Genomic DNA, 15,874 nt, shown 5'->3' with positions numbered 1-15,874 from the left:
TACCAAGAGGTCAATGGAAACTTTGCAAGAGTTACAGGCTTTTATGGCCAAGACTGGTCAAAGTGTGCAGGTGACAACAATATCCCAACAACTCCACAAATCTGGCCTGTATGATAGGGTGGCAAGAAGGAAGCCATTACTCAAGAAAGCCCACCTTGAATCCCGTTTGACGTGTGCAAAAAAACACTCAGGAGATTCTGAAGCCATGTGGCAAAAAGTTTTGTGGCCGGATGAAATTAAAATGGAACTTTTTGGCCTAAATGGAAAACATTATGTTTGGCGCAAACCCAACACAGCGCATCACCCAAAGAACACCATCCCTACTGTGAAGCATGGTGGTGGCAACATAAGTGTAGATGATGTGTAGATAAGTGGAAAAAAAATCCTCATTTTAAATGCATGAAAACTGAGGCACTGACACAACAAAATGTGAAGTTCAAGGTGTTTAGACTTTGTATAGGCACTGGATAGATAGATAGACAGATATACCTCATTATTTATAAATATTATTTTATAAAAAAAAATTATACTAGTCATTAGACAAATCATAGGCACTGCTCTCTCTTTCATTTTTTTGTGTGCTGGACTGCTGGCATATTATAGAACATTTGCTTTCACAAACCATAAGTGTTTTATAGTGTATCAATCTGTAGATATGCACATTCACTCTTTTTAATGTAATTTAAACCACGTTAAAAACTGTATATATAAACACCCACGTGTAAATTATTATACATTGAGTATTTTGGCGACCACAGTATTTGTTAGGTTAAAATTAATTGGTAAGTTTTCAGGTCCTAATAATGTATAGACTGTCAGCATTAATATACCAATATCCACTGATATGTAAATAGATGTATGTATTTTAAAAATAAAAGGACCTGCACTAGGAGTCTAATTTCAAGATGAGAAAATTCTGGATAAAACAGCCTATGATACATTCGGTATGATATTAATTTATTAATTTATTTATTTATTTTGTTACCTCGCATTTTCCCAATACCGTCCCCTCTGTTAACTACGGGAGGTAGAAATTGATGCAGCACAAAATAGATGCTGATAAAAGCCTGTTGTATTAATACAAAAATAAGTTTAAAAAAAGTAAACATCAAGAAATAATAAAGACAAATGCATGATTAAAGCTCATTAAAAAAAATTAATCTTCATACAGATGAACTCGTTCATCCCAGAAGTTAATTGTGATTTAATTGACATATACTGAATTTGATGTATTATGCATTGTTCCTCACTGTCTTGTAAAGCGTTTTGTGATGGTGGTCCACTATGAAAGGTGCTATATATATACTGAATATTGTAAAATAAGTCACAATGCACATTTTAAAGTCACCTTTTTAAATGGGCTAATGTCTGACATTGAAAAAAGTACATGAGATTGAGCACTGCACAAATCCGTGGTTCAAAAAGAATTGGGTTTTAACTAGGCCTTTAAAAAAGATGCTAGTAGTCGCTATGGGCCCTGTTTTCAGCTCTAGTGAGAGAGTAAGGTGTGACAATGATTGAATGATGTTGGTGTTATGGAGTTTGTCTTGTGCGGAATCATTAAAACAAATTAATGAAGGCACAGTAAATACAGTGTGCTCCATAGAGCTGTGTTAAATCTGTGACGGCTCAGCACCACTGTGTTTTTCCCCCAGAGAGCTGCAACTAGCTTTATTTCCGGTTTAAATTAAAGGTTGATAAACAAGCCTAAAATAATTTTAAAGCTGAAACATACACACACAAATGCTGCAATTTGCTTGTGCAAATCTTACAACTGCAAGACCTTGTGCCATACTGTATATGAAGCTAATGTTTGCATTTTTTAGTAATCTTGTCCTGACAAACTGAATTCTACACCAGCATGGAAAACCCAAAGCATATTCTTTTTTGTAAATTATTAACTCCACTTTCTGAAGTTCAGTGCTTTACTGTACCATATATGTGCAATATATAAAAACTGTTTCCAACCAGTTTATTCCAATTCTCCATTATGAAGACTGCTCACATGGGAAGCTTCAAGACTTTGTGAATCATTGTATGGTTTATGTGTGTTGGATGCATGCAGCCAGCTATGATATTGCTTGTGATTTGTGTTACTGATGCCTGAGCTCGGCCACTCCTATTTAAACCTTGAGAAGAAACAAAATAGAAAAGCAAAAAAACAAGATCAGTAAAACTGAATAAAACAGGAAATTATACCAATATTACATTTGGTTTACTCTGAATTCAAGAAGCAAATAAACATGGTTTTGGAATTGGAAAAAAATAGGTAACAAACTATAGCCTGCCAGCTTTGTTTCCACATAATGATAAAGTACTGAACTTATCTTAATTCACCAAAGAGGGCACCTGTCAACTTCTTTTTTTGTGTACTGTAGTGACGATAAAGGAAGAACAGTGTATTCAGCACCAGAGAGCATTTGGAGCCTAGTAATGGTAAACCCATGAACCAGTAATACAAGTGCTGAATCATTCATTAATTACATCTAGTTTTGCTGCATGATTTCATTATTGTTTTGACATCCGGTTGCTTAAGGATATTTACAGTAAAAGGTAATACAGCTGCTCTAAAATAACATGGGCTCAGAGCTAAAACTGTTTAAGTTACTGTATGTTCCTAACTGAAATATGATTTGACCAGTGTTTCAAATTTAATTTACAGGGAATTTTCAGATTTATTTCCTAGTTTGTATTTCATGCAATTATAAATCAAGGCACACAAAGTTATCATATTAAAGGTTGAATTACATTTTTAATAGTTCATGTTTTATTAAATACGTGGATTGGTTGCATTTCAGTGCTATGTAAGTATAGTCCACAATACTTAAGGTGTATGTACAATGGCATACATTTGTGTGTGTAAAAAGGAAATCTAATAAAATGATTTATAAAGTTCATGACTCTTTGCAAAGCCACTCTATCCTTCTGTTTTATGTCAGATTTTAGAACTGTGTCATCATTGTCTTCATAATAGTATAATGTATATGTATACCAGTTTTATCACTTTGTCATGTTGATTTGTACAGTAACACATCTAGCTGTCTACAGATTTAAAATGTTTATTTAGAAGAACAAAGTTACTTTATGTTTTAAGCACTTTAAAGGTAGGACTTTTTAAATTAAGATGTTAATAGCTGGTTATTTTTTATAGAATTTACAATTTTACAGAACTTTTGAGGCATGGTACACTGTATTGGATTAAGCAGCAATGTTCTGGAAACATGAGTAGCATTTCAAATCTGTTTTTCAGATTAACGCTAGAGCCGCCAGGTTTGTGCTACTACCTAGAACCGCCAGCAGTAGTCATTTTGACGGGTACATTTTAAACAGCTGTGATATGAAAATGAAACACAAACTATCATACAGCTCAAAATTTTTATTTATGAACATCATATCTAACATTTGGATAGCAGAACACTGTACTTAAATGAAAAAATAAACCTAAAGTTATTATTTTTGTAAAAAAAATGAACAATTATAATAAAATAAACATTCAAAAGATACTGTATAAACTGCTATGTACATGCAAAATTGTAAAAACAAAGTAATTATTTACAAAAATAACAAGGCTTTTTTTCACATTAGCCTATTGCATAGCACAACTTCAAAAAATTAAAAACTATAATAAAATAAACATTTCAAAAGAAAATATTGTGTAACCAGATGTTATATGCAGGCCTACATACACAATTTTAAATAATTATTTATAAAAAATAACAAAGAAAATAACTCTGTTCCCATTGTGTAACGAGTGAAGTAGCCCCGATTATTCACACAATCCACTCAGATGTAACGCTTATCAACTTGTCTCGTGCATTTACCACATACTGCTCTTTGACACTGGGCATAGATATCAGAAGTTTTATTTTTATTGCATTTAGTTACCTGCTGTTGTTTTCTGTTGCTTGTGTCACTTGATGCGCACTGATCCACGCTGAGCTGTGTTTCCATGCTGCTTTCCAGTTTTCTGATCGAAATGTTTCTGCCAAACCTCTATGGCTAGCGTCATAAGAGATCTCTCCTACTGATATTTTCCCTGGTGCATTAAGTGTACAAAACAAAAGAAATGATTGCTGCCATGTCCAGTACATTGTAAAATACAGCGGTGATTGCTTTCACGTTGAACTAAGTTTTGCGCAGGTGGTGGAAACTCTCTTCACACTTTGTTTACTGTTCCAACTGGGCTGTTTTTTTTTTTTTTTTTTTTTTTTTTTTTTTCTGTTTTTCTAATTACAGTGAAATAAAATAAAAATTGTTATTGGTAACATTCAACCCTTTTTCTAAGCATGGTTACATCAGCCTAAGTATCACATTGTCACCCAGTCTCTGACCAGTTTGGCGTTTCATCTTTGCACAGGTCCGCTGCCAGACAAAACTTGATCCCAAATTGGACAGGTTTGTTTGACATGTATTGTGTCCAGCGACACCGTGCTTTTGTCAGAAACAGCTGCTTGTCCAAGTAATGTTTTATGTTTAGCTTGAAGCAGGCAATGTTGTTTTCAATGAAGTCGTTCCAAATTGCTGCCAATGCAAATATATCTGTAGTTGCTCTCAAATCAAAACACAAAAATCAAGATTTTTTGAAAATGTTTTGTAGTAGTACTATTATAAGACAGCAGACTATATGCTCATGTAGACAGCCAGATGTCAGTCCTCCAAGGAATTGACAAGATTACAATAGATGTTTGGATAACACATATCTAGACTTCAAGAGGTAGAGATAACAAACTAGCTTGTGTGTGTGTGTGTCTATATATATATATATATATATATATATATATATATATATATATATATATATATATATATATATATATATATATATATATATATATATATATATGTGTGTGTGTGTGTGTGTGTAGGTTATATTAACAATAAAGGCATTGTTACAAGCCGTCAAAATGACTACTTTTGGCGGTTCTAGGTCGAAATGCTTAGAACTTTATTTTTGCGGTTCTTACTTTCAAACACCGTCACAGTATTTAATACATGTATTTAGGAAAAGTCAAGAACAGACAACCGTGGATCTTTAACACATGCAGAGTAATTTTAAAAGTGAAGACTGTCAAAATGACTACTGCGGCGGTTCTAGTGTTAATAATTAAAGTAATGATAAGAGTTTTCTAAAGGAAATTCTGTATAGATCTTCCTGTGGAATATTTTCAGATGCATGCACTTGGAATGTAGTGCTTCACAGTAGTACCTTCCAAAGCAGTACCTTAATGGTAAATAGGGATAGACTTTATCAACTATACCAATTTTCTTTGAGCACTGTAAAGTACTGGGTAATAGTTCTCTTTGAAACACCCCAATTAACAGGTGGTTGGTGGGATTCACTGGTGCTATAAAATGCTGTAAGTATCCCGGCAGGGTAGAAGTTGATCAAATCAATCTCCAAGACAGAGTTTACTTGATTTTAAACAAAAAAATAAATAAAAGGCTAAAGGTGTTTAGTGGTAGCTGCATTGTGTAGAATTAATTTATTTTAAAAAAAGTCGAGCAATCTTTGTTTGCAATAAGCCTACTCTAATTCTTAAATTAAAAAAAATAAATAAAAAATAAAGTATTTTAAATTGGTATTTAACCATAGGCAATGAAAGATTTGGTAGATTTTACTTTTGAAGCAATGCAGCACTATCTATCCATCTTCACTTCCTCCCTCCCCATTCGGATCTGTTATTGGATATGATAATTCCTCTATCAGCAAGACAAACTTCTAATAGAGTTATCTGAACCCTGGGTCTTCTGTGGATAATCAAGACTCCAACAACTACAAAGCTTCACTATAAAGTACACACAGTAATAACTCTTAATTTTCTCTCTTACGTTTCAGTAGTTTGGTTTGAAATAAAACTGTTCCACTAAACACAGTTGGAAATAATACATTTTAATCACCGTTTGAATGTAATATTTGCCTGTGCTGCGTTTCAGGAAACAGGAGGAACGAGTACACCATGTGCGGAATAAGCTGGAGGAGGCACTGATGGCAGATGTGTTGGCGCGGGCCGCTGAATCAACGAGGGAGACAGATGTGGAGATGGGCACAGAAGATGAAGCATAGGAATAGGGTTAGGTAAGGTGGAACCTGAAGAATATTCCCTAGACAGAATGTACAGGTGGTTAAGTGAAGGCCTAGCAGTGTAGCGTTAATGTGGGTCATAATATCATTGTGTATGAAATTAACAGAATTGAAATATATAGAGGGGGGTGGTGGTCCTAAGCCATTCTTTGTGTCTGCATGGTTTCTGGTCACAAACTTCCCAGCTGACAAAGAATGCTTTTAAAAAGAGTTGTAAACTAACTGCTGGACATCCCCCATTGCTGAATGAGTAATTTGTTGCCAGTAGTATCTTGCACAAGGCAAGCCAGACAGTTTTGGGTGCCTAGAACAGAAAACAGTCCATCTCATAAATCCAGCAGATGGGGCGAAACAGCGGACCAATTGAGAACAAGGGGCCGCCTAGGAACGAGATCAACCAATGAAAAACACCCCACCTGGACTCTGGCACAGCCCAAAATAAACAAACTGACTAATCACAGGATGGAAGTGAGAATCACAAAAGCAGCTGTGTGACTTTCAAAGCATCAGCTGCAGAGTCACTTACAACAACGTCTCGTCCGAAAGACTGAGCACAAGGAGGTTAAGTGACTTGCTCAGGGTCACACAGTGAGTCAGTGGCTGAGCTGAGATTTGAACCGGGGACCTCCTGATTTCTTTAACCACTGGACCACACAGCCTCCTTAGTCCTTAAGTCACGTTACAAAATGTGCAAAACATTTGACCTCCATCTGCATGTCAAATTTCTTGACACGATCCTCAGCCAAAATATATTTTTCCCTTTTTTTGCTTTGTCATCCATTTTTGGTATTTTACCTCCAATGCTGAAAACCAACTAAATATTAGCAACCAAAATCTAAATAACATTTACTTTGTCCCACCTCCTACTGTACATACAGGTCACAGAAAAGCCAGTTCGGACGCACTGATAGGCAGATTTAAAACATTGTTGTCATGTGAACAGTGAACAAGAAAGTTAACCGTTTTGGAGTACTTTTAAATGTTATTTGTCTAAGGACATGTTTTTTGTTTTGTTTTTTGGCCTAAGTGCAATGCACACAGGACGACAAAGGAATAAAACGTAGTTTGCAGTGTGCAGTAGTTTGTTTAAATGAGGTTTCTTTTCTCTCCGTACTAGTCCAGCATGCATTGGCCCCTAAAAGAGGTGAATTTCACGGTGACCCCTTGTCACAAAGAACAGTTTCACAAAAACAGCTCACCGAGCAAAATAAAGGTTTAAACAAAAACAACTTGAACACAAAAACACTGACACCAGACAAGTACCGTGCTGGACCTTCCAGCACGAGTAGCAGTTGTTATTTTAAAAGCTTTACCTACTTCACTCTATTTCGTTCTCCACTAAACCCCAAGTGGACGATCCTCTTATACAGCTGTACCAGGACTCTATTTGCTTGTTAAGCATTCAGTCAAGTCCAGGCACTGTCTGCACGTGAACTGCTTAGGTAGGGAAGGACATTAACCCTTCCCTGCCGACTTTAAACACCCATGACCAAATGCATATAAACATTTTAATTAAGAATACACAACACAATACGCACAGGAGTGAGAATGTACCCCATCACACTCCTCTTTTTTTTTCACGAAAATAAGAATTAGGTAGACCCATATTTCTTAAGATCAGTTATTTTCGAAATGAAAGCCGCTGGCACTTGTCATTATGAAGTTAAAAGAATGCAAAGCTTAATAACTGATTGTATGGTATGACATTGAGATTTATCTGACAATAGTGTTAATTGAAATAGGCTTACGTTTAGGACTTAGAATTGAGTGGTAAAAGGGGTTCTTTTAAAAGCCACTTTTGTTTGGCATTTTGTACTTAAAATACATTCCCTCCATAGACCTACTTTTCATTAAGGTTGAAAGATATTTGTCTTCCTGACAGTTTTCTGTGTGTCTTTCCTGTGCGTATGTTTTGGAAATCGGGGGAAAAATATAGAATGGCTGAAATCCATTGCTTGTAAATAGTCATTTTAAAAAACAGATACTATAACTGGTCTATAGTTATTGTAATAACTATACAATATCTCAAGTTTGTTTTAATACCATGACAAGCTAACCAAGGCAATAATAGCAGAAATGTTCTTTTAAACAGGATCTGTGCAGCTATGTTGCATGTAGACTGCAGAATGAGACAGATTTAGCTTGTTGAAAAGGTACTGCTTTCACCCAAAGGCACAGATTCAGCTATCTTTACAAGCAGATTTCTTCCTGTCTCATTTATTTGCTGCCAGACAGATTTTAAAAAATGTATGCTGCTTTTTTTTTTCTCGTTTCATTTCCCAAAACGCACAAGCTCCGGATCAATAATTTAGATTTTAATAAAGATTAATGAAGGTTTTCTTTTTTTTTTTTTTTTTTTAATGTATTCCTTAATTCTTTAGTTCTGAACACATTTATTTCTGGTTCCTAAGTACTAAAATCAGAATAATTAATTGGGGGCCATAGTTTCCCACTATACGCCTCTTTCTCGTGTGTGTGTGTCTGTCTGTCATTACAATCATAGCCTATGCATGGAAACAGAAATGCAGTTTGTTATCTTTTAATATTCAGCTCCTTGTCATCATCATTACAGTCTATACAATAGCACAATGTAACAATGCAAAAAGATTGAAGATGGTTAAGGTCCAGGTTCAGCATTACATTCAGATCACAATACTTTGAAACATATGTCCATTACATGTTAAATGGCTGCCAAATTCCGTTTTTTGCAAGTGCAAAGTGTGTAAGAGGCTAATACGCAGACGGTTCAACTCGATTTTGCATTGATTTCAGAAGAATCCATGAGAAATCGAAATTTGACGCTTATCCAATGTCCCGGGTAGATGAGTTGCTGGAGCGTCTAGGCACAGCTCATTTTATGACGACACTGGATTTAACGAAGGGGTACTGGCAGATACCCCTGACCCCGGAATCTAGAGAGAGGACGGCGTTTTTGACTCCCTTCGGGTTGTACCAATTTAGGACCATGCCCTTTGGTTTGCACGGAGCACCCGCCACTTTCCAGCGGATGATGGATCGCATCATGCGGCCCCATCAGCAGTACGCCGCTGCTTACATAGATGACGTGGTTATCCACAGTGAGGATTGGCAGAGTCATCTGTGTAAGGTGGCGGAGGTGCTGCAATCCTTGCGGGAGGCGGGGCTCGCTGCTAACCCAAAGAAGTGTGCCATTGGGAAGAGTGAGTCGGAGTATTTGGGGTATCGAGTAGGGGGCGGCCGGGTCAGACCGCTAGTTGCTAAGGTGAAAGCCTTGGCTGACTGGCCGGTTCCTACAACCAAAACCCAGGTGCACTCTTTCTTGGGACTAGCGGGTTATTATAGAAAATTCATCCCGAGCTTCGCTACGCTCGCTGCTCCCTTGACAGACCTCACCCAGAAGGCTGCCCCAAATACGGTTCAGTGGACGGAGTCGTGCCAGAGGGCCTTTCTCACTAGTAAGCCAGTGCTATGCAGCCCGGATTTTGGCAAGAGGTTCACCCTGCAGACGGATGCGTCAGAGACAGGTCTCGGGGCAGTGTTGTCGCAGGAGGTTCGGGGAACTGTACATCAGTACATCACTGTACAACAGTCCTGTACATCAGCAGGAAGCTCCTTCCCCGCGAGAAAAATTATAGCACCATCGAGAAGGAGTGTCTCGCAGTAAAATGGGCAGTCGAGTCACTCTGGTACTACCTCCTGGGGCGACACTTCACCCTGGTTACAGATCGTGCCCCTTTAGCACACGGTGGTACTTGGCCTTACAGCCCTATGCCTTCAGGGTAGTCCACCGAGCAGGAAAGCTGCATCAAAATGCAGACTTTTTCTCTCGGGAAGGCATGGGGGTGTAGGATTTTCGAATGAACCGGTGGTGTCATTCTGAGGGGAAGGATATGTAGCAGGGGGAGATCTGTGCTGACTCTGCTGGCGTGTTCACAGTACTGCAGGAAGAGGGCGGCAGTCGTCCAACAACCGCCTGTGAGTCATGGCAGTGACACGGGGAGGTGGGAAAGTGGGTGTGTGAACTTTTCCCCTCTCTGAATGGCTGAGAGGCGAGTCTTGGGAGATTGCTAGCCCTATAAAAAAAAAATGCTCTGCTGTTTCCTCAGGGCTGTCCTTTTAAACGCACAGAGAGTGCGGAAGCGCTGGTCCACGACCGAGAACCAGTCGGAGAGAAAGAAACTGAGTTTCAGAGCGAGACAGTGAGGGCGGGGAACCCTTGGGGAGACCCCTGAATAGTATAGCTGAGCAGGCTAGTTAGCCAGCAGCGTATGATGGTGATCCGGGTTGCACGGGCAGCGGCGACCGGGATATCGCTGCAAAGTGCAGCACCTTTTCTTTGTAGTTTTGTTACTGTTTTATTTTCCCTTTTTCTTTTCGCCTTCTATTCTTGAATTATTGTTTGAAGCACCTGCGAGTGTGCTTGCACCCTGAACTGTTTTACCATTATTTGGTATTCCCGTGGTTCTGTTTACCATAGTTGGTAAAAGCAGACCACGGACCAACAGCGCCCTCTGTGGGCCAAAAGAAATCATTGTGTCAAAATAAAACTGGGCACCTGTGCGGTGTTTTCAAGTTCACCTGTCTGTCTCCTGAGTCAGTGAATTACCCACCACCCTTCCACAGCACCATTTTCTTTATTTCTTACATATACAAAGAGAACGCCTGGGAATCTCTTAATTCTTATACATAACAAAATAACACAGAAATTCTTTCCTTGAAGCAGACTTTTTATAACTAGGCCAGGTGACTTCTGTACAGGGGTGTCTTAGAAGTGCTCTAAAAATGTGAGCAAGGAATGAAAAAATGAAGCACTCTTGTGGAAGCTGATTTACATGATTACTTCAAGAAATGGCTTGATGAGGTTCTTGCTTGGATCAGTAAACAACCAAATGAGCATGATAGGACAAATGTGTCTCCTCCTTGTTTGTAACATTACAACATAATACCTCCATGAATCTATACTGTTCACATCTTTTTAAAAAGTAAAACAAGTGAACAGAGTATAAATGCTAAACTAGACTAGCCTGATTGATTCATGTACACTGTAAAACTTTTTTCTTTTTTTTTAAATGAACACAGTAATGTGTTACATTAGGGAATACACACAAACATTGTATTCTTCAATTTTAAACACTGTGTTCATTTTACAATTTTACAGTGTTAGATATTTTGAAAATCACCTCTTATTTAATAATTTAATAAAATGGTTCAGCGGATTAAAAAAAAAAAAACAACTTTCTGGATAAGAACTGCTCTGATAGTACTAAAATACACAAAGAACTAACATACACAAAGGCAAAGGATCGGGTAGCAATCTGAAAAATATTTCAATAAATTGGTGGTGTTTCCTCCCTTGTTTTTCACGTCTTTTGAAACCCTTTTGACATTTTGGATGTCCGCCTTTAACCAGATTGCCGTTGTCATCTGGCTGAAATCCAAAATAGTTCCACACCAAGTTTCTTTCTCCGGCATTCGCCATTACAGCTGCAATGTAGTTGGTCACTTCTGTTAAACGGAAATGAGTAAGCTTAGCTCATACTGTTTTTAAAAGCTCAAAAAAGAAAAAACTGTATCAAAAAAACGCGATACTTCGATATTTTTTATTTTGCCCGTTATTAGGTATCGCAGGATTTTTGTTTCATGATATCCCATAGGCATCGATAAACTGCAGAACACCATAAGAATAGTCTAATGTCATTTCCTTGACTGATCGCCTAGGCAACAGGGTCATCTACTTGTAAACACCAGTACAGCAATGTGCTTTCATTTCTGTTTTCTTTTACTTTTATTTATTTTTTGTTTTTAACAGTTAATTCTAGAATTGGCCAGTATGACAATTCACTGCAACTTCTTGACCATCAAATATATTTTATACAAGTCTTACATCTTTCGTTACGTTCTGCATTTTACTTAGTTAACTTACCAATGTATACAAATTCTATACCTTGAAGCATTTTAGGCATATTGCATATATCGTTTTATGTAAAATAACCCTGTACTTAAACAACTTCTTCCTAGTGTTAATGCTATTATGTATGGGAAATCAATTGTAAATAATATGGCATTGTTAGCATAAATAAAACATTGTACAAAAATAATTGTCTTTTCTCTGTCCTCGGTTACAGTAGTTCTTACACGGTCTCATTTGAAAAGCAAATCATAGACAACACGCTTCAATGCATTCTGTGCATCCCTCTTCATCATCCTCAGTAATATGCAAATAGGTGTGTGTTATGCTCTGAAAACTACAGTATATACTTAAAATATATATGTTTGATATTTTCATGCTTTTTTGATGATGCCATTGGTGGTCTGCTTGTTTTGAGATTGCAGATGCAGTTAGTAGGCAAAACGACTTCCCCCTGATTTCTTTTTTCTTTTTTTTTTAAGCTATCTACAAAGCTTTTATTGATCTTTTCCAGGACATATATGTAACACTTTAAATTGTGCATTATACTGGTGTATTTGTTTATACATATACAGTAAATAACAGATCTGAAAATACCTGGATACTCCAAATATAAACCACAACATTACTCAGACTTGGGCTGTTTCCATTGTATTTAGTGATGTTAAGAAGGGGGTCAATACTTCATCCCTGGGCTGTTGAAACACCAGGAAAGTTAAAGGATAGACAAGGGAATCACAATAAAAGAAGCACATTATTGGGAAATATTCTCTTCACAGATATGTCATGATGAAGGCCCAGCAGCAATGATGTCACTTTTTAAGCTTCTGGGTTTTTTTTTATTCTTCATTATTATTTTTATTTAATTTTTTCAAAGACCTACATATTAAGGAAATAAAATTGCCTGTGGCTTACACTTTCCATTAACTTTGGAGATAGCTGGATACATTTTTTTTTTGTTTGTTTGTTTTTTTCTACAAAGGAAAGGATTGAGGCTGGAATTAAAGCTTTAGAGACAAGAAATACACATTCAGTTCAGTGCTCAGATGTAACCATGTGGAATTGATGTGTGCAGTACAGTATTCACCATCTGTGTTAATTGTCATCTGTTCTTTGATTTCACAGGATTCCAGAGACTTTATTTTTGCACCAGAAGCAAGTTCCCAAATTAAAACTGAAGACATCATGTCTGGATCGTCGTCAGTCTATGCTTAAAGAAACAAAAAGGACCCACGCACATTTTACTAGCTTTATAATAAATAGCTCGAACCAAGGCCTTTTTTGACCATCATATTTTTGATGTACATATCTATATATTTCAGATCAATGTTTACTTTGTGAATTTGTGTTTTTTTTTAGTTTTTTTAATATACATAATAAGCAATACACTTAAACATTTGTGTTCCTAAACCCAGGTTGCAATCTGCTGGATTTGTATTGCTAATTTTTAAATTTGTTTTATTGTTATTATTATTTTTTTTTTTTTTTTGGCTGGAAGGGCTATGCTGTCAGGGTTTGTATTCAAGTTTATATAATTTCTAAAAAACATAGAATGGAAACAACTTATTTAAAAAGATTTTTATACCTCTAAATAAAAAAAAGAATACCTGTGCATTCTTTCATCAGTGTAAAGTAAATAAATGATTATATTCACAAATGTATGTCTTGTGGTGAATAGAATAAGATCAGTTTGTGTGATGTTGACCACTTTAGAAATCAATCACAATGAATGCCATGCCAGTCTCTGCAGGGAGCATTGCAGAATGTATGTATGTATTATTTAGTGTCCTGGGGGTGGTGGTAGATTGAAGAACTATCCCACACAGCCATTCTACATTGGTAGTAAATGGCTCTGCACTTCCCCTTTGCCTACTTTTGAAGAGAGGTGATTTATCTGTTCAGGCATCCCAATATATTTAATGAACCTATCTGTGTTAATTACTGTGTGTTTTAGCTAAAAGATACAGTGAACTTTTAGAAAAGCCTGTTTCTAGATATAGAAGGGTTATGGACAGCTGGCTGATAATGAAAAGTCAAGCTGCAGAAGGGAAAGAGAACCATTTTAAGCACATTCCAAATACCTTTGTTATTGGCCCCTGACAGAGGTCACTGTTTTTTATCCCAGTTAACCAAAGCAATGTTGCAAATGTGGCTCTTTGCGACACTTACCCTTTGACCGTGAAGTTTTAAAGTGAAACAAATGTAGTGAGACTGGTCAATAGACAGTGAAACCGGAGATCCCATAGTGTCATTTTTTCTATGACATCACCAAACACACATGGTAAAAATAGTTAATACAGGATATCGCTGATTAGTTGGTAGATACGACATAAAAATGCATTTTTCTGTCTGCAACAGATTTACAGTTCAAACATATTTGTTTTCTGGCTTTTGCATATTAATGTTCTTAAGTGCAAGTTTGTTCACTGTATATCCCAGCTTCACTTGATCCACTCAAGTGATCCCCTTGCACTGATCATCTGATCCAAGCAATTCTGCATTATCAGGTGCACACACCCCAAGGGGAGTCAAGGAGCTGTAGTTATTTTGAGGGGAGCCATTTTAGATGGCTCCCATCTGGACTACAAATATATACAAAACTGTATCCGTTGCTCTACCCTTGTGGTGGCAACAGTCTGGCAGGACCTGCCACATGGATGCTTACTGCAAGTTATTTAATTGCAAACAATCTAATTTAATCCACAAGCTCTGTGCTGCTGTTCTCTGCCTTCCTTCATTGTTCAAAGAGAATGAAAAGCTGCTTACTGTATAGATGAGGTATGGTATCTGGTGAAGTTTAACCTAAATAGAAAATGTTATTTAAAAACATAACTAATTATGTTCCACTGTGTATAAAAACACCTCTTTAAATTGTTTATTTTTTTATTGCCATTGGATTTAAAGCTGTTCAATACATGTGGCTGCTGATTTATGATGTGTTGGTGATGATGCAGGAGCTATTTGGGTTTGCTGAGATTCATACAAATTCCACATGTATTTGCCATGTTTAGCATACTTGATTGGAATTGCTCTTTTATTAGATTTAGGTTTGTGCAAAAAAAAAAGCTGTTCAGCACTTTAATTAATAAAGATTTAAAGATATAAGTAAAAATTGTCACAATATATAGAACACCATTACATCATGTAAGAATAAATCATGGATTTGGATATAAACAATAACAAGTAGTTGTCATGCCGTCAAACACCTGTACTCCCTTGAGAAAGATGTACAACATATCGAAATGTTGGACAGCTGGCTCTTTGAGCTAATATATATTTCAACATGTTATTCTATTTCCAAGGCTGTCATTTGATTATTTTTGGAATTCAAATTTTAATTGTGTGTTTAAGGTACACAGTTGTGCTTTCCTGACTTTTCCTAAATATATGTACTAATTACCCTGACAAAGAAAAAATGACCTACCTTAGGAGATAAAATACTATCATACCTATTCTGACCAAGAGCGAAACTTAGACCTGCTTCATTGACAATAGCATTCTCTGCTACAAACCGGGACAGAATATTATAGTGGACGAGCCAGCTGCAAGAGGCGATAATGCCAGATTGCAAAATGTAATGGCAACAAGACTGTTGATAGCTGTACCAAATGCACAGACATTCTGTGGTAAGTGCACTGCATATGTTGAAAAGATCAGGATCTGTGTGATTTGTGCCACCACTTGTTAAATGACTGTAAATGAAGCCCATTGATTTATATATATAACCTCACTTCTATATATATATATATATATATATATATATATATATATATATATTATATATATGTGTGTGTGTGTGTGTATGTATGTATGTATGTATATGTAATACTGTTGGTCATATGTCAGTGGTGTTTTAAATTTTATGTGAATGTTTTCTGGGTCAAGCAAGACCCAGTGTCGTTAAC

At 36.7% G+C, this 15,874-nt stretch overlaps 1 protein-coding gene across 2 annotated transcripts in view; it reads left to right on the top strand.

Annotated features, from left to right (window-relative positions):
* LOC121317912 (methyl-CpG-binding domain protein 2-like) overlaps positions 1-14,185 on the top strand; it is a 65,409-nt gene extending 51,224 nt beyond the window's left edge. The window contains exons 6-7 of one of the 2 annotated variants that reach the window (XM_041254018.1): positions 5,935-6,076; positions 13,095-13,181. In XM_041254018.1, coding sequence (XP_041109952.1) covers positions 5,935-6,064 — 130 coding nt within the window. In that variant the 3' untranslated portion in view covers positions 6,065-6,076; positions 13,095-13,181. Of the gene's footprint in view, positions 1-5,934; positions 6,077-13,094 lie in introns of both variants that reach the window. The other variant, XM_041254010.1, reaches the window with a different exon arrangement.
* Positions 14,186-15,874: the final 1,689 nt, after the last annotated feature.

This window comes from Polyodon spathula, chromosome 1 (assembly GCF_017654505.1).
Source record: "Polyodon spathula isolate WHYD16114869_AA chromosome 1, ASM1765450v1, whole genome shotgun sequence".
Taxonomy (NCBI): domain Eukaryota; kingdom Metazoa; phylum Chordata; class Actinopteri; order Acipenseriformes; family Polyodontidae; genus Polyodon; species Polyodon spathula.
The sequence above is the reverse complement of the archived record's forward strand: the minus strand, read 5'-3'. Positions and strand labels throughout refer to the sequence as shown.